Source organism: Myotis nattereri (genome assembly GCF_964212035.1).
Source record: "Myotis nattereri genome assembly, chromosome: 1".
NCBI classification, from domain to species: domain Eukaryota; kingdom Metazoa; phylum Chordata; class Mammalia; order Chiroptera; family Vespertilionidae; genus Myotis; species Myotis nattereri.
The window spans coordinates 126,352,815-126,374,981 of NC_138075.1; the positions used below are offsets into that span (position 1 = coordinate 126,352,815).

Below are 22,167 nucleotides of genomic sequence, written 5' to 3' on the forward strand. Positions count from 1 at the left end.
TTTGGAAAAGGATAATAGAGCATCATCTCATGGTTGTGGGTTTGATACCTGGTCAGGGCACATACAATGATCAACTAATGAATGTATAAATAAATGGAACTATATAAGTTGATGTTTCTCTCGCTCTCCCTCTCTCTCTGTCTCTCAATATCTTTCTAAAATCAATTTTTAAAAACACTTAAAATATTGTATGTTTACATGAATTTCATTCTTTTCTTTCACTTTTGCTGGATTAACAGCATTTTTGTTGTTCTACTTTTGTTTATTCCTTTAATCTTTAGAAATTAGAAACTCACCCTGGCTGGTGTGCTCAGTGGTTGGAGCATCACCCTGTAATTGAAAGTTCAAGGGTTTGATTCTTGTTCAGGGAACATACCCAGGTTATTGATTTGATCCCTGGTTGGGGTGAGTACCCAAGGCAACCGATTGATGTTTCTCTCTCACAATGATGTTTCTCTCTCACATTGAAGTTATTCTCGCTCTCTCTCCCCCGCTCCCTTCCTCTCTCTCTTAAACAGTAAAAACATATCAGTAAAAACATATCCTGATTAGAAACTAGAAACTCCTCCTCCTAATGATTACCTATAATTTTGGAAAACACATTCTTTAATTCATAGCAAGTTGTCACTTTCCCCACTTCTTTATATATTCCCTCACTAAGATTATTTTTAAGTTCTTTACAAGGAGTTTATTGCTTCTATAGATTTAGCAATAAATTTCACTGCTCACTATTGTTTCTTGTAACAATAATTATAGTAGTAGCAAACACTTCTAAAGTGCTTACTATGTGGCACATAGCTGGGTTGCAGTTTTGATAACCGGCCTCAGGTGGGGCACATGTAGAAGGCAACCAATCAATGTCTCTCTCTCACATCAATGTTTCTTTCTCTCTCTCTTTCTCCCTCCCTTTTTCCCTTCCACTCCCTCTAAAAATCAATGGATGAGGATTACAGAGAGAGAGAGAGGGGGGGGGCAGGCACTGGCAAACTTTAGATGCCTGAGTCCTGTGGATTGCTACAGCTCTAGAGGTATTACAGTACTGCAGATAGACCCCTGGGGATGCTCCAGAGTAGGAAAAGACAAAACTCTTCACCTGGAGATAACACACCCAAGCCCAGAGAAGACATATCCCAGAAAGGTTTGTGAGATCCCTAGAATCTCTAGCTGGGCTGATTGGTGAAGATCTCTCCATAGTGAAGATAGTCTATAAAGACTGTTTTCAAATATGCAAATTTCAACAAATGATAACAAGACATATCAAAGGAACAACTAAAACTCCAGAAGCCATTCCTAAACAAATGGAAATGTATGAATTATTCACCAAATACTTCAAACTAACATCTTTAAAATGCTCAGTGAGCTAAAAGAGAACACAGACATCTAAAAATGTCAGGAAGAGTAAAGACAATCTTGTCAGTAAATGATGTTAGGGATATTAGACAGATACATGCAAAAAAATAAAATGAAACTAGACCACCAACTTACCCCATACAGAAGAATAAACTCCAAATGGATAAAAGACTTAAGTGTAAGTTGTGAAACCATAAAAATTCTAGAAGAAACCATAGACAGCAAAATCTCAGACATCTATTGTAGCAATATGTTTGCCGATTCATCTTTTAGGGCAAGGAAAACAAAAGAGAAAATGAACAAATGGGACTCTATCAAAATAAAAAGCTTCTGCACAGCAAAAGAAACCAACAACAAAATGGAAAGGGATCCCATTGTATGGGAGAACATTTTGCCAGTGATACATCTGATAAGGGGTTAATTTCCAAAATATATAAAAAACTCATACAACCTAACAAAAAGAAGACAAATAATGCAATTAAAAAAATGGATCAAGGACCTAAATAGATACTTCTCTAAAGGGGACATACATATGGTCAAGAGATATGAAGAAATGCTCAAAGTCACTAATCATCAGAGATACAAATTAAACAATGAGGTATCCCTCACACCTGCCATAATGGCTACCGTCAAGAAGCTAGAAATGCTGGTGGGAATGCAGACTGGTGCAGTCACAATGGAGAACATTATGGAGTTTCCTCAAAAATAAAAAATGGAACTGCCATTTGACCCAGGGATCCCACATCTAGGAATATATCCTAAGAATCCCAAAACACAGATCAGAAAGGATATATGCACCCCTATGTTTATAGCAGTGTTATTTACAATAGCTAAGATCTTGAAACAGCCCTAGTTCCCATCAGTAGATGAGTGAATAAAAAAGAAGTGGTACATTTACACAATGGAATACTATGTAGCTATAAAAATGAAGGATCTCTTACCCTTTGAGACAACATGGAGGGACATGAAGAGTATTATGCTAAGCAAAATAAGCCAATCAGAGAAAGACAAGTATCATATGATCTCACTTATGTGTGGAATCTAATTTAAAAAGTGACAAAAAGTATATATCCAGAGATATGGAAGTATGGAACAGACTTTTGATGAATTTCAGAGGGAAGGGGAGAGAGAGGGCACAAGGAACTTATGTGCATAACCGTTGGACACAGACAATAGTGTGGTGAAAGTCATGAGGGGAGGGGGCCTGGGTAGTTTGGAGGGGATCAGTGGGGGAGAAGGGGACATGTAATACTTTCAACAATAAAAAAGATAAATTTAAAAATATAAAAAATAAGCATATCAGGAAAATCAGGCATGAATCAAATGAAGTTACCAATAAAGAAATAGAAACTATATAAAAGAACAAAAATTAATTTTAAACTGTAGTATACAATAACAAAATTGGGGGGGGGATGACTACAGGGATCAATTATAGACTGGATCAATCTGAAGAAAGAATTAGTGAACTTGATGCCAAGGTTATTTGAAATCAAGTCAACGGAGAGAAAAAAAAAAGAACAAAGGAAAGTGGAGAGATCCTAGGGACTTATAGGATATTCTTTAATAGACCAATCTACACATTATGGGAGTTCTAGGAGTAGGAGAGAGACATAAATGGTCATAAAGCCTATTTGAAGAAATAATGGGTAAAAACTTCCAAATTGAGAGATGAAATGGACATACAAACTTAAGAAGCTCAAAGACGTTCCACTTGAGTAAAACCAAAAAGACCTACACTGAGACACACTATACTCAAACTGTCATAAGTCATAGATAGAGAGAATCTTGAAAGTAGCAGAAAAAAAAGCAAGAGTTCCCGTAAGATATTAATTGCATTTCTCAGCAGAAAACTTGTAGGCTAGAATGGACTGGAAGATTCAAAATGCTTAAAGAGCCCTAGCCTGTTTGGCTCAGTGGATAGAGCGTTGGCCTGTGGACCAAACGATCCTGGATTCAATTCTGGTCAAGGGCACATATCTAAGTTGCAGGCTCCTCCCCAACCCCAGCCCTGGTCAGGGCACTTTCAGGAGGCAACTAATGGATGTGTTTCTCTCACATTGATGTTTCTCTCTGTCTTTCCCTCTCTCTAACATTCTTCCTAAAAAATCAATAGAAAAGTGTTCTTGGGTGAGTATTAACAACAACAAAATGCTAAAAGAAAAAAACAAAAAACACTGCCAACCAAGAATACTGTATTCCAGTAAATTTCATGTAAAAGCTTCATGACATTGAATTTGGCAATGATTTCTTAGACACTTAAAAACATAGGCAACAAAAGCAAAAATAGATGGTACTTAATAAAACTTGAAAATTTCTGCACAGGAAATGAAACACTAACATAGACAAAAGGCAACATACAAAATGGGATAAAATAATTGCAAAACATATATCTGAAAAGAAATCAATATTTAGAACATATGAAGAATTCCTACAACTCAAAACCAAAAAAAACCTACCTAAATAATGGCAAATGACTTTAATAAACATTTGCCCAAAAAAGATACACAAATGGTCAACGAGCTTATGAAAGTGCTCAACATTTTTGATCATTAGAGAAATACTAATTAACAATGAAATATAAACTCACACCGATTAGGGTGGTGACTATTCAAAAACAAACAAACAGAGCCCAGCTGATGTAATTCAGTGGTTGAGGTTGCTGGTTTGATCCCATCAGGGCACGTGCCCAGGTTTCGGACTTGATCCCTAGTAGAGGGAGTGCAGGAGGAAGGCAATCGATGATGTTCCTCTCATTGATGTTTTTATCTCTCTATCCCTCTCCCTTTCTCTCTCTCTCAAAATCAATAAAAACATGTTTAAAAACAACAACAAGCAAACCAAAATAACAGCTGTTGACCAAGATGTGCAGAAATTGGAACCCTTGTGCACTACTATTGGGAATAAAACTTGGAAACCAGTTTAGAGGTTCTTCAAAAACAAAACAAAACAAAAACAAAAAACACACAAAAATAGAATCACCATAAAATTAGTAATCCTATTTCTGAGTATATAACCAAGAGAATTGAAAGCAAGATTTTAGAGAGATGTTGCAGCAGTATTCATAATGGTAAAAGCTGGGAAAAGCCCAAATAACCATTGACAAATGAATAGGTAAAGAAAATGTGGTATATACATACAATGGGATATAATTCAGCTGTAAAAATAAAAAAAAATAAAAAGGAAAGAAAAGAAAGAAATCTTGTCACTGTCTACAACAGCGGTTCTCAACCCATGGGTCGCGACCCTTTGGGGTTGAACGACCCTTTCATAGGGGTCGCCTAAGACCATTGGAAAACACATATATAATTACATATTATTTTTGTGATTAATCAGTATGCTTTAATTATGTTTAATTTGTAACAATGAAAATACATCCTGCATATCAGATATTTACATTACGATTCATAACAGTAGCAAAATTACAGTTATGAAGTAGCAACAAAAATAATTTTATGGTTGGGGGTCACGACAACATAAGGAACTGTATTAAAGGGTCGCGGCATTAGGAACGTTGAGAACCACTGGTCTACAACATGATGAGCCTTAATGACATTATGCTGAGTGAAATAAGCCAGGACAAATATTGCCAGGGTCTGGGTGAGAGAGACATTTTACCATCATTTGAGTAAATGGCATTCACTCAAAAGCTGAATTTTTACACTTAACATAAAGTTGTAAAAATACATCTGCTATAAATTTTAATAAAATTAACTATTTGGTAAAGTGGATGTTTTAAAATTGGTGTTCAAAGTCTTCTCTCAGTTTTGTAGTAGGTGCTGTCTCTCCTGCTGTTGTTGTCCCTTCCATGCTACAGTTGCAAGAAGAAGGATATGGTGTTGAGAAAGGCATTCCAACCTTACTAATGGCTGCTAGCAGTGTAGATGACATCTTGGCTATCACTGGATTCAGTATATTCATGAGCATGGTCTTCTCTACAGGTAAACAAGAAAATATAACCATTGCCATGTAATTCATAACTTTTTGTTGTTGTTATTTATTTCCTTCAGTTATTAAACAAGATTTTTATAAATTTAATATATTTTTATTCTTTATAGAAAGCTCATTTTAGACAAGGGAGGAAATTTCAGTGGGTTAAGAAACCACTACTTAATACAAATTATTTCATTTTAATAACCATATGTTTCAATTAATTTGATAACCATTTTATTACCATTTATCTGCTCAAGTTGCTTTGGAATTTTATATCACAGTTTTTAATAGAAAAATTTAAGCAGTAATATTATTAATACTACTAATATATTTAATAGATATTTTTGAAATATACCTTTGGACATCATTATAAATAAACTAGAGGCCCAGCACACAAATTTTGTGCATGTGTATGGTCTCTAGGCCTGGCCTGTGATCAGGACCATCCTTCCCAGTGGCCCACAGCTGGCCCCAAATCCCACTGCCACCCAACCCCTGCTGCCACCCACCCCTTTTGCCATAGGGTGATCAGTGCCTGACGGCCAGGAGAAGGGACTGAGAGGTCAGCTGTTACTGCCCGCTCACCAGCCCCACCCCCACTGTGGGTTGCCCTCTGTGTGTGGGGTGACCAGTGGGGTGGGGGTCTTGGCTTGGCACTGCCCACATCCCCCGCCACCCACCCCCAGTTCCTTGTTCATTATCAAGCGATTGGAGCATGCTGGCTGTGGAAAGGAACTGAGAGGTGGTCAGTGCGCCTCATAGTAACTGGTCCAGTGGTTGTTTTGATCATTCTGCCTTTAGGGTCAATTTGCATATTACCCTTTTATTATAAAGGATAGAGGCCTGGTTCACAGGTGGGGGCCAGTTGGCCTGCCCTGATGGGGGCCCCAGATCTGGGTGGGGGGGCGGGGCTGGCTGGGGCGAGGGACTGTAGGTGGTTTTCAGGTCAGCCACACCCACTGTTGGGGTGGGGTTTCCCTGGGTGAGGGGCTGCGGGTAGTTTGCAGGCCGGCCACACCCCCAATCAGGGTGGGGGTCCCTGCTGTGGGCAGGGCCTCCTGGGTGAGGGGCCACACCCCTGATTGGGGCGGGGAGGTCCCTGCTGGGGGCAGGGCTGGCCTGGGCGAGGGGATAGGGGTGATTTTCAGACTGGCGATGCCCCCATCAGGGTGGGGGGTCCCCATTGGGAGGCAGGGCCAGCCTCGGCAAGGGACCATGGTCAGTTTGCAGGCTGGCCACGTTCCCATTGGGGTTGGGATTCCCGTTGGGGGGGCGGGGCTGGCCTGGGCAAGGGGCTCTGAGGAAGTTGGCCACCTCAATCAGGGTGGGAGAAGCTGATCAGTGGCGGGGCCAGCCAGGGGCAGGGGCTGGGCATCATAGCAACCAGTTGCCCAGTTGTTAAATTGTTATGGTTGCTGGCTTTTTCTATATATAGATATAGATGGTTGCTCTGTTATTAAGACAAGTTAAATATATAGAGTGTGGACAACTGTGCACCTTTTGGTAGTGGTGGAACAAGATCCTGCACCAATTTTGAATCCCAAGGTGTTAATTTGGTCTTGAATGTCACTCTACAGAAATTGTGAAAGTAAAAATTTCCACGAAATTTTTCCAAAAATTTCCATTTAGTAATGATTTTAGTTATCAGCAATGTTTGAAATTCAGTCTCCTATATTATTGAAGCACCAAAATATTAAGTTTAAAAATAATGTATAAAGTTTCTCTTGAAATTAAAAGATATACATTTTAAAAAGGGAAAAGATAAAAATAAAATCTGCAGTGGTCATATCCCAGGAATAATAATGCCAAATCTTTTGATTGAAGTTTGTCTAGAATCTATCTATTTATCTACCTACTTATCATTCTCTCTCTCTCTCTCTTTCTTTTCTCTCTGCTCCAAATCCTATATAATAAAACCATAATATGCAAATTGACAGAATGGCAAAATGGTCGAATGATGGGTCATTATGATTACACTGACCACCAAGGGGCAGATGCTCAACGCAGGAGCTTCCCCTTGGTGGTCAGTGCACTCCCACAGGGGGAGTGTCACTCAGCCAGAAGCCAGGCTCACAGCTGGTGAGTACAGTGGCAGTGGTGGGAGCTTCTCCCACCTTCGCTGCAGGCAGGTGGTAAGGAGCAACGGACTGCGAGAACCCCAGACTGAGAGAGGGATGTCTGACTGCAGGTGGACATCCCCTGAGGGGTCCTGGTCTGCAAGAGGCCACAGGCCAGGCTGAGGGACACCTCCCCTTCAGTGCATGAATTTCGTGCACTGAGCATCTAGTATTCTTATAAAATTATTGAACATTGACCATAATTGATTGTAACTTGAACTAGAGGCCTGGTGCACAAAGTTTGTGCACAGGTGTGGTCCCTAGACCTGGCCAGCGATCAAAGCATGAGTGTGTAGCATGGAAGGGCAGGTCCCAGCTGACCTCTGGGCCCTGGGCTGCACTTGGGCCCCCAGACCTCTGTGCACCCCCCTGCACCTAAGCCATGGTGCCTGAGTTTCCATGTGGAGATGTGATGAGTGCGGCCGGATGCGGCAGGCCAGGACGCAGTGTGGGCCTCTTGGCTGCCCAGCGATGCTGCATGGAAGCTAGGTAGGCAGTGCACCCTCTCCCGGCCAGCCTCACAGACTAGCTCCTGCGCAAACCCACAGGGAGTGAAGAGGCAGTGCAGGTGCGGGGCAGGCTCCTCATGGGAACCCATCACCTGAGCGCAAGCCCTGGTGTCCCAGGGGAGGGGAGCAGGAGGAGTGAGAGCAAGATCGGCAGACACCTCGCCGCACCTCTGTCCCAGTCACTCCGCCCCCAGGTAGCTGGTGAAAGGTTGCAGCACATTGCCGACACCCGCCATGTTTTGTGCCACCCCCTGGTGGTCAGCGCACGTCATAGTGAGTGGTCAAACTCCCATTCTCCGGGTCGAATGACCACCCATGGGGACAATTTGCATATTAGGCTTTTATTATATAGGATTGTTTTGCACTTAATTGTATATTGCATATGTTTCTCTTCAGTAAATAGATTTCTATGACATTGTAATGATTGTGTAGTACTCAATTATCTGTATTACAATTTCTTGTTGAAAACTGAAGTTGACTTCTATAGTTTCTATTAAAATAATATTTGCATGAACATCTTATAACTGAAGTTGTACTTAAAATTAATAATTTCTTAATCTTAAAAGAATAATCATTGAGCTAAAAAGTATATAGAGTTAATAAGCTTTTGAAATGTATTGCTGCAATGTCATGTCCTACCATGGTGCACAAGTTTGCCACTTTCTCTTCACCCTTTTCAAAACTAGATACTGTTCGTCTCTTTTTCCCTTGCTAATTTGGTAGGTGAAAAGTGAGACCACTTTAAATGGAGTACTTTTTCTACTAGTGATGTTAAACAAATATTCATGTTTATCGGTCATTGACATTTTGTCATGTTTTATATTGCTTTTCTTGGAATCTTTTGCCTTATAGGTGTGTTAATCTTTTGTTCTTTTTGATTTACCAAGGTTCGTCATAAAATTAAAAATGATAACCCTTTGTATCATATTCTTAGGTTTCCCCAATTTTAATTTGACTTAAATTTACGAGAGTTCTTTTTTTTTTGCTATTCAGAAGTTCTAAAATTTTTGTTAACAAATCTGGTAATCTTTTCCTTCATTAATGGTATCAGTTATTCTCTCAGAAAATATTTCTGGCCCTGGCCGGTGTGGCTCAGTTGCTTGGGCATCGTTCCATGTACCAAAAAATTGTTGGTTCAATTCCTGAGTCAGGGCACACATCCAGGTTTCAGGCTTGTTCCTCAGTAGGGGTTCTTGATTCCCAGTAGGGGCATGCAGGAGGGCAAGTTCTCTCATCGATCTCTCTCTCTCTCTCTCCCTTTCCTTTCCACTTTCTCTAAAAATCAACTAAAATATGTATGTGTATATGTATATCTGTGTTCCTTCCTCTTCCATTGTGCCAGCCATTATGGCAAAGACTGAGGGTAAACAGTGAACAACAATATTATTGGGTAATTGCTTCATACTTGTTTTAAGTTCCATTGATGTTTCTACCCATTTAATGGTCACAATAGTGCTATGCTCATTTTATAGACAAGGAAACTGAGGAACATAGGTTAAATAATTTGCTCAGCCCTGGATGGTTTTGCTCAGTAGTTAGAGCATCAGACTGTCAAACAAAGGGTCTCAGGTTCCATTCTTAGTCAAGGGCACATACCACAGTTACAGTTTCGACCTAGCCCAGGTCGGTTGTATGTGGGAGACAACCAGTCAATGCGTCTCTCTCACATTGATGTTTCTCTCTCTCCCCTGGCACTTCCCCTTCTCTCTAGAAAAATCAATGGAAAAAATATCCTCAGGTGAGGATTTAAATAAATAAATAAATAAATAAATAAATACATAAATAAATAAATACATAAATTGCTCAAAGTCACAAATCCATTAAGTAGGGTAGCCAAGACATAAATCTGACTGTTTGACCCCAGACCCACACTTTTAAGTACTATTCTATACAGATGTGGTTGCATAAAATATATTGATGACTCAGTTGACCTTTGAATAGTCCCAGGATTGACCCTAGAATAAATCTCTTTTTATGTTGTTACTGTTATATTGTTCTTTTGGTATTTATTTTTTATTGATTTCAGAGAGGAAGGGAGAGGGAGAGAGAGATAGAAACATTAATGATGAAAGAGAATCATTGATCAGCTGCCTCCTGCATGCCCACACTGGGGATCAAACCTCCAACCTGGACATGTGCCCTGACTGGGAATTGAACCATGACCTCCAGATTCATAGGTCAATGTTCAACCAGTGAGCCACACCAGCCAGGTTGTTCTTTTTATATTTAAATAATTTCTTTCTTTGTCATAATCATACATCAGAAAATAAATATTGCCAGCCTTGTGCTAGGTGCCAGAGGTGCTTCTTTGTCAATCTCTGTCCATTCTTCTACCTCACTTGATCTTGTAGTCACGGTGTGTAGGGGAGCACATTGTAGCATATTAATTCTTTGTTTTCCGGCCTATGTATTCAATAAACATTTCTGAATTGTTTGTACTAAATTATTTAAGAGTACACATCTAATGTATCAAGTAGATCTGCATACATTTTTTATATTTGTTAATATTAAATATTCATTTTTCTATATTTGCTCTATAAAATACATACCTTTCTCATAAATCACCTACGTTTGATTTTCTGATGTGTTGGGTATGTAAAAATATTTCTCTATGATCATTTTTCCTTATGTGTGCCCTTATAGGTGGCATACTTCATGATCTCTTAACTTCTTTTCGGGATGTAATTTTGGGTGTGCTACTAGGAATATTTTGGGGAATTTGTCTTCGATATTTTCCAAGTGAAGATCAGGTAAATAAAAAATTAGTCAACTTTTAGAAGTATAGTATTGGTTATTTTTTTGCAAAATTTGAACTTTTAGAATATCCATGAAATATTACATTTAATATTTATTGTCCTTCCCTAAAAGTGTAGCCTCCATTGCCTACTTTGCTTTAAAGTGAGCACAGTTCTGATTGATAGGTGTCAATGGCCTTGGCTAAAGTCTTTGCTTCTGGACTTGGCAAATAAGGAATATTAGGGAAAATTTTTTTGATGGAATGCTGTATAAACCTTGTATTTATAAATGTAATGAAGGTGTTGACAGAAAAAATATATATATACACCTTTTATAAAGGATGATGTACTTACTGACTAAATACCTTTAATCTTTAAAAATATATTTTTTGAAACCTGTTCTGCTATGACAGAGATAACATACCTTTTTACTATGCTTTTGGTTTTAAAATTAAGCTTCCTAATGCATAATACAGGGGTCCTCAAACTTTTTAAACAGGGGGCCAGTTCACTGTCCCTCAGACCGTTGGAGGGCCGGACTATAGTTTAAAAAAATACTATGAACAAATTCCTATGCACACTGCACATATCTTATTTTGAAGTAAAAAAACAAAACGGGAACAAATACAATATTTGTATTTGCATGTGGCCCGCGGGCCATAGTTTGAGGACCCCTGGTAATACTTTGCAATGGATACTTTTTAAAAAATATATAATTAAATCAGAATACCATTTCCATTCCACCCCACCCCTTTCTTCACTAAATTGCCTACTGACTTCTGACAACTTTTTCTAATCTTTCTTAACTCACACTTTCCTTTGAACATTTTAGGAGAGATAGATTCCCATTTACCTCCTTATATTTTCTGAGTTAAATTTACTCCCACTCTCTCTTTTTTTTTAAATATATTTTATTGATTTTTTACAGAGAGGAAGGGAGAGAGATAGAGAGTTAGAAACATCGATGAGAGAGAAACATCGATCAGCTGCCTCCTGCACATCTCCCACTGGGGATGTGCCCGCAACCCAGGTACATGCCCTTGACCGGAATCGAACCTGGGACCTTTCAGTCCACAGGCCGACGCTCTATCCACTGAGCCAAACCGGTTTCAGCAACTCCCACTCTCTTTGAGGCAACACTATTACACTCAATCCTTACCTGCCCTAAAGAATGTGCCAAAAAAAAAGAATGTGCCATTACTCTTATATTTCTGTAATGTCCATTTTGATTTGCCTGTAACAATTGTCATAGCTAATGAGATTTTCAGAAATTTATTTTTAAGAATCCGTTGGATATGTTATATAGAACTACAGGTTATATTGCTGTCTCTCTTCTTTCCTTTGTCACTTACAGTTAAAATATTTTAACCATTTTACTGGCATTACCAACATGTGGCAGAAGATGAAACTTAATAATTATAAATTTTTTCACTTATTGTCAAGTCTACTAAAATATTTGGTGAGGAAGAAAGCCAAAATTTTATACATTACTTAATATAACATATTATAGTATCAAAAGGTCAATAATGAATGAAAGAGAATGTAAATGTTGTATTATATGTTTAATGTAAATAATTTATAAAAATTTATATAATTCTAGACAAATCTTACAATGAAGAGAGCAGGCCTTATTTTGGGTTCATGTGTAACTGCCGTCTTAGTCAGCAATAGCATCGGTACACATGGAGCTGGAGGATTATTCACACTAATGTTGACTTTCATTGGAGGAGCACATTGGACCACAGATAGGGTGAATATTTTTTTTTAAGTTTATAATGGTCTTTATTATCCATAAATAAGTGAGATCATGTGGTATTTTTCCTTCATTGACTGGCTTATTTCACTTAGCATAATGCTCTCCAGTTCCATCCATGCTGTTGCAAATGGTAAGGATTCCTTCTTTTTTACAGTAGCATAGTATTCCATTGTGTAGATGTACCACAGTTTTCTAATCCATTCATCTACTGATGGGCACTTAGGCTGTTTCCAGATCTTAGCTATGGTGAATTGTGCTGCTATGAACATAGGGGTGCATATGTCCTTTCTGATTGGTGTTTCTGTTTTCTTGGGATATATTCCTAGAAGTGGAATCATGGGGTCAAATGGGAGTTCCATTTTTAGTTTTTTGAGGAAACTCCATACTGTTCTCTACAGTGGCTGCACCAGTCTGCATTCCCACCAGCAGTGCACGAGTGTTCCTTTTTCTCCACATCCTCTCCAGCACTTGTTGTTTGTTGATGATAGCCATTCTGACAGGTGTGCGATGGTACCTCATTATTGTTTTGATTTGGAATCTCTTGGATGATTAGTGACTTTGAGCATGTTTTCATATGTCTCTTGGCTTTCTGAATGTCCTCTTTTGAAAGGTGTCTATTTAGGTCCTTTGCCCATTTTTTGATTGGATTGTTTATCTTCCTTTTGTTAAGTTGTATGAGTTCCCTATAAATTTTGGAGATTAAACCCTTATCAGTGATAACATTGGCAAATATGTTCTCCCATGCAGTGGGCTTTCTTGTTGTTTTGTTGATGGTTTCTTTTGCTGTGCAGAAGCTTTTTATTTTGATGTAGAGGGGTGAATATTTTTAATACACAATTTTTATAGGTAAAATAACTGATTTTTTTTTTTATATTATAATGGACATTTAGGAAACCTTCTCATTCTGGTTGGAAGATGTTCCAAAAGTGTATGTCTTGGAGGAACTTTATGTCAATAAAGGAAATGAAGTATTTAAGAAAAGGAACTGCACATACACTAAAACAATCAGGAGTTGAGTTATCTCAGCAGGCCTATTTCCCCCCAAGTTTTATGCAATATGACTATATAACTTTTATTGATTTAATTATTAATTAAAATTTTAGTTATACAGTTAGGATATGAAAACATTCTCATAAAAGATTAAACAATACACATACAAAATAAATTGTAAAATACTCCTTTTTCGTCACCACTCCCAAATATCAAACACCCCCTCCCAGAATTATTTCCTCTAATCAGTCCTCTATTTGTAGACATTTAGATCATTTCCATTTTTTGTTATATACAGTGCTGCCATGAACAGTCCTATTCATGTGTGTTTTTTCAAGTGTACAAGTACTTCTGTAGGAATATATTCCTAGAAATAGAATTGTTGAATTTCAAAAATGGTACATTTCTATTTTGATGGGACTGTCAAATTCTCCATTCAAAATATTTTATATATTTACACTATTTACTACCACCAGGTTAGCAGAGTCCCCAATACCTCAACCCATGAACACACTAATATTACCACTAGTTCTATTATTTTTAATCTGATGGGGAAAAAAAACTATATAACATTATTTATGAAATATTATTCAGCTATAAAAAAGAACAAAATCTTAACCATTTGCAACAACATGGATGGATGTGGGGAGCAGTGTGCTAAGTGAAATAAGTCAGACAGCCCTAACAGTTTGGCTCAGTGTATAGAGCGTCAGCCTGTGGACTCAAGGGTCCCAGGTTCGAAACCGGTCAAGGGCATGTACCTTGGTTGCGGGTACATCCCCAGTAGGGAGTGTGCAGGAGGCAGCTGATTGATGTTTCTTTCTCATCGATGTTTCTAACTCCCTATCCCTTTCCCTTCCTCTCTGTAAAAAATCAGTAAAATATATTTTAAAAAAAGGAAAGAAATAAGTCAGACAGAGAAGGACAAATACTATATTCTTTCACTTATATGTGTAATCTAAAAAACAAAACAAAAATAGACCCATAGATACAGAGAACAAACTGATGGTTGTCAGAAGGGAGTGGTGTGGGAGAATGAATGAAAATGGTGAAGGACAATAAAAGGTACAAACTTGCAATTATCCAAATACTAGTGGCCCGGTGCATGAAATTTGTGCACGGAGGGGGTTGGTTTCCTCAGCCCAGCCTGCACTCTCTCCAATCAGGGACCCCTTGGGGGATGTCTGACTGCAGGTCCTAACTGCTCACTTGCCTGCCTTCCTGATTGCCTTTAACTGCCTCTGCCTGCCTGCCTGCCTGATCACCCCTAACTACTTCTGCCTGCCTTCCTGATTGCCCCTAACCCCTCTGCCTGTCTGTCTGATCACCCCTAATTGCTCTGCCTACCTTCCTGATCGTCCCCAACTGCTCTCCCCTGCAGGCCTGATTGCCCCCAATGGCCTTCCCCTGCTGGCCTGATCTCACCCCCAACTGCTCTACCCTGCTGGCCAATTTGGTTCTGATTGGTCGGTTTCTATGCCAGTCAGCATCTCTGGCCCTATCAACGGGGCCTGATCAGAAAGGCGGGGCTGATCAGCAGCCCTGGTGGAGGCCTGGAGAGAAATGGAGGCGTGGCTGCTGGCCCAGCTGGGAGAAAAAGAGAGAGGCAAGTGCTGATCAACAGCTGCCACACAGGCTATGGATCAGACCTTGCTTCTCTCTCCAGGCCTGATCTTCAGCCCCCTCAGCAGTCAGTGCTGGGTCACTGTGCCTGCAGCCGCAGCAGTCAGTTCTGGGTCACCATGGCAACCCAGCTCTGACTGACTGCAGGACTGACTTCTGGTTGGTCCAGCCTTCAGTCATGATGGACCCAGGGCTTTTATATATTAGGATGTAAAAACCCAGGGTCCATAACGTCCAAAATGACCAAAGGCTCGACCGACCAGAAGTCAGTCCTGCAGTCAGTGCTGCGTTGCCGTGATGACCCATCACTGACTGCCGCTGCTGCAGGTGTGGCAACCCAGCACTTACTGCTGAGGGGGCTGCAGATCAGGCCCAGAGAGAGGCCTGGAGAGAGAAGCAGGGCCTGATTCGTAGCCTCTGTGTTGGTCGGTCCTTGCCACTCTCTTTCTCTCCGGGCCTGGCCAGTAGCTGCACCTCTATTTCTCCCCGGGCCTCTGCGGGGGCTCCTGATCAGCCCTGCCTCTCTGATCAGGCCCAGAGATAAGCCTGGAAACACTGACTGACATAGAAACCCACCACTCAGAACCAAATCTGGGTGAACTGCAAGGAGTTAATGGCTGCCTAGGAAGTGGAGCTTCTGATGCTGACTGGCATGGTAACCAAAAAATCAGAACTTAATCTGGGTGCACTGCGAAGGCAGAACCTAAGGTGGGAGCTGAGAAGGGGTTTTAAGAGCAACAGCTGTTTGGTGTAAGGTGTAAGAAAGTGGTTCAATTTTTAATGACTGGTTTGGCAGTATAGTGCATATGGCTGGCTATCAGTCCAGATATAGGGATTATGTATTTTTGTCTGCCAAGAGCATCTCCTCCTGCTGAAAAAGGCTCCCTCCCCATTTAAGCAATCCTATCCTCTATAATCCATCTTTACTAATAAAAGGATAATATGCTAATTAGACCAGGTCAACCAGCCATCTTTCAGACGTCCGACTTTCTTCCGGACAAAGCCATGGTGGTGGTGGTGGTGGGGAGCAGAGGCAGTTAGGGGCGATCAAGCCAGCGGGGAGGACAGTTGGGGGCGAGATCAGGCTGGCAGGGGAGGGAAGTTGGGGGCAACCAGGTCGGCAGGGGAGGGCAGCTGGGGGCGAGATCAGGTCAGCAGGGGAGGGCAGTTAGGGGCGATCATGCAGGCAGGGGAGGGCAGTTGGGGGTGAGATCAGGCTTGCAAGGGAGGGCAATTGGGGGTGAGATCAGGTCAGCAGGGGAGGGCAGTTAGGGGTGATCAGGCAGGCAGGGGAGGGAAGTTGGGGATGAGATCAGGCCAGCAGGGGAGGGCCATTGGAGGCAAGATCAGGCTGGCAGAGGAGGACCATTGGGGGTGATATCAGGCTGGCAGGGATGGCAGTTGGAGGTGAGATCAGGCTGGCAGGGGAGGGCCATTGAGGGCGAGATCAGGCCAGCAGGAGAGAGCAGTTAGGGGTGATCAGGCAGGCAGAGGCAGTTGGGGGCGAGATCAGGCTGGCAGTGGAGGGCAGTTAGGGGCAAGCAGGCAGGCAGGCAGAGAGGTTAGGGACAATCAGGCAGGCAGGCAAGTGAGCAGTTAGGAGCCAGTGGTCCCAGATTGCGAGAGGGATGTCCAACTGCTGGTTTAAGCCTGATCCCACAGGGCCTAAACCGGCAGTCGGACATCCCCTAAGGGCCCCTGATCGGAAAGGGTGCAGGCTGGGCTGAGGGAACCCCAACCTTCCCTCCCGTGCACAAATTTTGTGCACTGGGCCACTAGTAAAGTAAATAAGTCACAGTGATGTAATGCAGCACAAGGAATATAGTCAATAGTATTGCAATATTTCTTATAGTCAATCCTGTCAGTTTTTCCTTCTTTATTTTGTATTCAGTATGTTATTTAAGAAGGATTTCTTTACTCAAGATTATAAGATTATAAACATTATAATATCTTCTATATTATCATCTCATACTTTGGTAGTTTTTATTGTTTTTTGTTTTTGCATTGGTTCTTTAATTCATCTGGAATTTATTTTTGTGAATGCTGTGAGATAAGGATGCAGATGTGTGTTTATATATGTATTCATAGATATACATATATATAAATATAACAGTTGTATATGGATAGAAATGGGTATAAATTAGATAGTCAATTTTTGCCAAATTATTTATTGACTGAGCATTAATTATTCAGTAACCTTTAAATGCCTCTTTAATGTGACTTAAACCCTCAAATTTATCTAAGTTCATTTCTGGAACCTAATCCTACTTATGTTTCCTATAATACTCTAAGTCTATTTTATATCATAGGTCATAGTTTTTATGTCTCAAAATCTAATATAGATTTCCTCTCATGGAATTTATTTTTAAGGTATTACTTGGCCATTCCTGAATTTTAGAAACATTTTATAATCAGCTTGAGAAGTTCCATACCCAAAAGTTATACTGGCATTTTGTTTAGTATTCCATAATTATAAAAAATAGTTAATAATAAATTATAATTAGATAAATAAAATGAAAACTACTAGAATTCTATTTTTATGTGATAAAGGAAATCCGACAATAAGAAAATAGACTGTAAAAATCAAAAGTAACAAATAGAATAATGTACTATAAGCAAGGAACAGTAATATTGTGGGTGGGGTTTTTTGTTTTTCCCTCTTTTAAACTTCACTCTTACTATAAATGGCCATCAGAAAATACAGACAAAAAAGGAATAGTTAAAAATATAGTTTCTGCCCCAAACAAAGGAGATCAAAGTTTGATGTATCTTCTGTTCAGATTAGGCTGAAACTCTTCATCCAAGTTCCTGGAGAAGAGCCAGCACTGTTATGTCTACAGGGTCTTTGCTGTAACCACCTCACTTGCAGATAGAACTGGGAGAGATTTATTCCCAGAAAGGGAGGTGTTGCAAGCAACCAAGTAAAAATCTAAACGTTTTGCCCTGGCCAAGTAGCTCAGTAAGTTAGAGCATCTTCCTGATATGCCAAGGTTGTGGGTTGATCCCTGTTCAGGACACATATGAGAAACAGTAAGTGCAGTAGAACAACAAGTCGTTATTTCTTTTTCCCTCCCTTCCTTTCTTTCTCTAAAAATCAATCAATAAATTAATTAATTTAATATGTTTTGGGTTTGGCTTTAAGGAAAAAAAAATAACAAGTTTTCAAAATGGGTCCTTCCAAAACAGCCTAACAGATTACCAAAATTTTTTTCCTCATAGTTTAAGACTATCAGGATTCACTTTCATGTTGAGAGCTAAAATGTTTGCCTGATCTTGAGTATGTTCTCATTGGGCATGATGTAGTTTTGTCTCCATTCTGTTACCTTGCAAACAAAAGCTAGAACTCTTGCTGAATCATTAGAAATGTGTCTGGGGCTCCAAAGACCTTACTTGTTTCATGACACAATTACCAAATATTTTTATTTTATAGATTTGGAATTTCTGTTAGTCAAATTCTACACAAGTGTTTGAGTAAAAGAATGACCCAACTCAATTTTTATTGTTTAACATTTCTTCTACAAATAAATATCTTAATTTTATGTAATAAAATAGACTTTAAATTTCTGAAATGCAGTTATTTTTATATGCCACAGTAACTAAAAATATACTCTCTTTTCTACAGAATGAAGTTCAAAAAATTATTACATTTGCATGGGATATTTTTAAACCCCTCCTTTTTGCTTTGGTTGGATTGGAAGTATCTGTTGAAGCTCTTAAATCAGATGCTATTGGTAAGAATGATTATAGCACAAAAAATATGAGTTGAAAATATTTAAGAAAATTATGAATAATTTTTATTTTTATTTACAGTATGTCTTTGAATGCCTTTTTCAGAAACTCATTGAGACAGTAACATACATTTGTTCTTTACTCTGTGTGCTCTTTGTTACCAAAGATAGTCCAATATCTTCCCTAATGGAGGAAGATTAGAGATTGGAAATGGAGATTAGAATTTTTTTCCGAGGGGAAATATTAGATACTATCAGCACCTGTTTAATACTTTCACTTGTAGTAAAAGTTCAAAGTCTATTAGCTCAGAATTAAATAAATGCAATTTATCTTATTTTTCATGATACCCCCACCATCAGATAACCTCTTCTGCTTTACATAAAGGCCTCAATTATATTTGTATTTTTTATTATTATTATGTTTACTTAAAAATAAAAACCCAAAGAGGCAATACTCTTAAAAGTTTTCAATACTTTTACAGTTCATATCTCTAGGTATAAAGAACCACTTCTTCCCAAGTATTTTGTTATTTATATTTGTTTTTTATCTGTTGTAGGTATTTCTATTGCTTGTATGAGTTTGGCCTTATTGGTTCGAATTTCTGCTACATTTTTCTTGGTGACTTTTGCTGGTTTTAATTTTAAGGAGAAAATATTTATTGCTCTGTCATGGATACCCAAAGCTACAGTCCAGGTAAGACATATTTAGTTATTCTAATAATTTTAGTATTGATTTTTAAAAATTCTAAATGACAACTGTTTGTCCAATCATAATATGTGGGCCATTAGTCTTCTTTTAAAATGCTTGATTGATCATAGCTACTCATTAAAATTAATGTAATCTTTAAAAATCTCAGTTTTAAAATCAATTCTTCTGAAATTGAAAAGTGTAATTTTAATTAAATACTTCCTTAACTTATGAAAAATATTTTCTATTTTTCCAAAACATAAAATTAGAGTATATCTGAAGAAAAAAATTGCCCTCGCCAGTTTTCTCAGTGGTTAGAGCATCAGCCTATGGACTGAACGGTCATAGAGATACAATGCAGACTGAATATTGCTAAATATTGTGGAGCTAAATGTTATGATATTAAAATAGAGAGACATTGGTTCTCTTTAAAATATATATTTTCTTCTCCTTCCACCCAGTCCACCACAGATGAATGTACATATATTATTATTAATTACACATTTATTTTGTATGACTATTTGATTACTGACTGAATCTTCCCACTAGATAACACAGAAAGGATAAGAACCATGTCTAGGGTTTCCACCATTGTTTTTCCCTTGCACTTAGCAAAGTGCCAGGGAAGCAAGAAGTACACAATAAATAACCATTACATGCCTACAAGAATGAATGAATGAATGATGTAGTTCGTCCTCTAATTCAATGATATTCCCTCCTACTAAAAGGTATTACTACTTATTGTTAGACTTTTTCACCTGGTAGCATAATGTCTTGATTCCCTGAGATTCTTTTCTCCATTGTTATTCCAAAACAAAAGCTTGTGAGCCTCCATGCAACAAAATTCTCTATGTCATAGTTAGAGAGCAGACTATGGGGCCAGACTCCCTGTTTTGAATACCATGTTACTTGCCTATAACCTTAGTCAAGTTAGTTCATAATCTCTCTGTGCCCAGTTTGTGGATTCCAAACTCCTTTTCAGTTTTACTATATCACACTGCCTCCCAAGTAGGAAGAACAAGGAGAATATGATCAACAAAATCCTAGTGAACCCTAAGAAACCTTTGTATTTGGATTGTCTTGTTGCAGCCAAGAACCAAGTGGTACTTGGTAAGAGCAAATAAGCAAAACCTGGTTCAGTTAAAACTCAAGGTTCGGAGAGTCATATGAGCACTCAAATATATATAATTTAAATAGGGGAAAGCTGAAATGACAAAAATACAAAATCAGCCCTAAAATGTCTGCATGATGACTTGTCACTATTTCACTCTTACTCTAGAGATATTTGCTAAGAAGAACATAGCATTAATGAGTAACTCATGAAAATTCCTCAGTGCTTTGTCTTGCTTCTTTTCTAGTAGTCTAGTACAGCTATTTTCATCCTCTTTCATCTCATAGCACACATAAACTAATTACTAAAATTCTGTAGCACACTAAAAAGTGTATTACATTTTTTATTAATTTTACAAAAAAAGAATAGGTGTAATTTTGATTCATTCACATTGGACAGCTTTTGTTGTGTTGGCTGTTGTCATGTTTTTTAATTTGACAATCTAAGGGAAAAGAGGTCAGTGCTCCTGACTAAAATAATCAAATATTGCATGTTTTAAAAATTATTGCAGCATAATGGTTGAAAATCACTAGCCTAGTACCAGGTTTTGTTTATTTTAACAGAGTCATTTGCTTTTATTATATGTTAACTTGCTTAACATTTTTCATTATGCCTCATCTTCCCCCACCCACCCACCACCCAAATGCAGGCTGTATTAGGTCCTCTGGCTCTAGAAACTGCAAGAATCAGCTCACCCCACTTGGAACCATATGCGAAGGATGTGATGACAATAGCATTTTTAGCCATCTTGATCACAGCTCCAAATGGAGCTCTGCTTATTAACATACTGGGGCCCAGATTACTTGCACGCTGTAGTCCAAACTAAACAAAACAAGAATTATCATAATGAGCACTTCATTAAAAGTTCATTTGTCATCACCTGCCTGCTTCTTCTAATGAATTTTCTTACTTGAGACAAAAATTAAAAGATACAAATATGTGAAGACTACACAGAAGCAAGGACTGAATAAACATGTGATTTGATTACAGAGCTTTTCTATGATTTTTATTACAAAGTTAATTTAATAAAAAATGTAAATTAGAATGTGTTCTTAGTATTTACATATTTCAAGAACAAAATAAATCTGTAAATACCCTTGGAACGTTTAAAGTAATCCATCAGGTTGAATTGCTTCCTAATACAGAATAGGCACCTATCTCAGTTGCTTTTTGCTTGAATAACCCTCTGAATTTCAGTGACCCCCACTGACCACATGATCGTTATTTCCTGTCTGCTCACCAACAGTTCCCCAACATCTCATCTAACTCAATTTTTCTTTCACTCACAACATATTACTTAAAAGTCTGTTGGCAACAATTAATATAAACTCCCATAAGTAGCCATTGGATGTGTACTGTCCTTGGGAGGAAGTGTAATTTGGGCGACACAGTTCCTTTTATCTGAGGGACTTGGTTATGAGCTCTCAACAGAGAACACTTGAAGATGGCAGGGGAATGAGTGCCTCAATTTTATATACACCACAGAATACACTGCTGTCCATCCCTTGTGTCATTTTTGTCTATTGTTTCGTATGATTTCACTGCATCTAAGAAAAGCTCCTCTAGGGTTCTGGTTGGTTTCTTTTGCTGGGGAAATTTATGAGAGAATGTTAGTGGAATGAACTACAGT

The 22,167-nt window shown here is 38.8% G+C and overlaps 1 protein-coding gene across 1 annotated transcript; it reads left to right on the forward strand.

Annotated features, from left to right (window-relative positions):
* Window positions 1-5,038: 5,038 nt before the first annotated feature.
* LOC308522835 (sodium/hydrogen exchanger 9B1-like) lies at window positions 5,039-21,525 on the forward strand. Its single transcript, XM_081096420.1, has 6 exons — window positions 5,039-5,288; window positions 10,550-10,656; window positions 12,242-12,391; window positions 18,633-18,741; window positions 19,296-19,432; window positions 21,187-21,525. Exons 1-6 carry the CDS (start codon window positions 5,156-5,158, stop codon window positions 21,361-21,363), a joined length of 813 nt encoding a protein of 270 aa, XP_080952546.1. The 5' UTR covers window positions 5,039-5,155; the 3' UTR covers window positions 21,364-21,525.
* Window positions 21,526-22,167: the final 642 nt, after the last annotated feature.

Coding starts and splice junctions, on each gene's coding strand:
- LOC308522835 (XM_081096420.1), top strand. CDS start 5,156: ATGCTACAGTTGCAAGAAGAAGGATATGGTGTTGAGAAAGGCATTCCA. Junction 12,392..18,632: donor CACATTGGACCACAGATAGG/GTGAATATTTTT, acceptor TCTTTTCTACAG/AATGAAGTTCAAAAAATTAT. Junction 18,742..19,295: donor TCTTAAATCAGATGCTATTG/GTAAGAATGATT, acceptor TATCTGTTGTAG/GTATTTCTATTGCTTGTATG.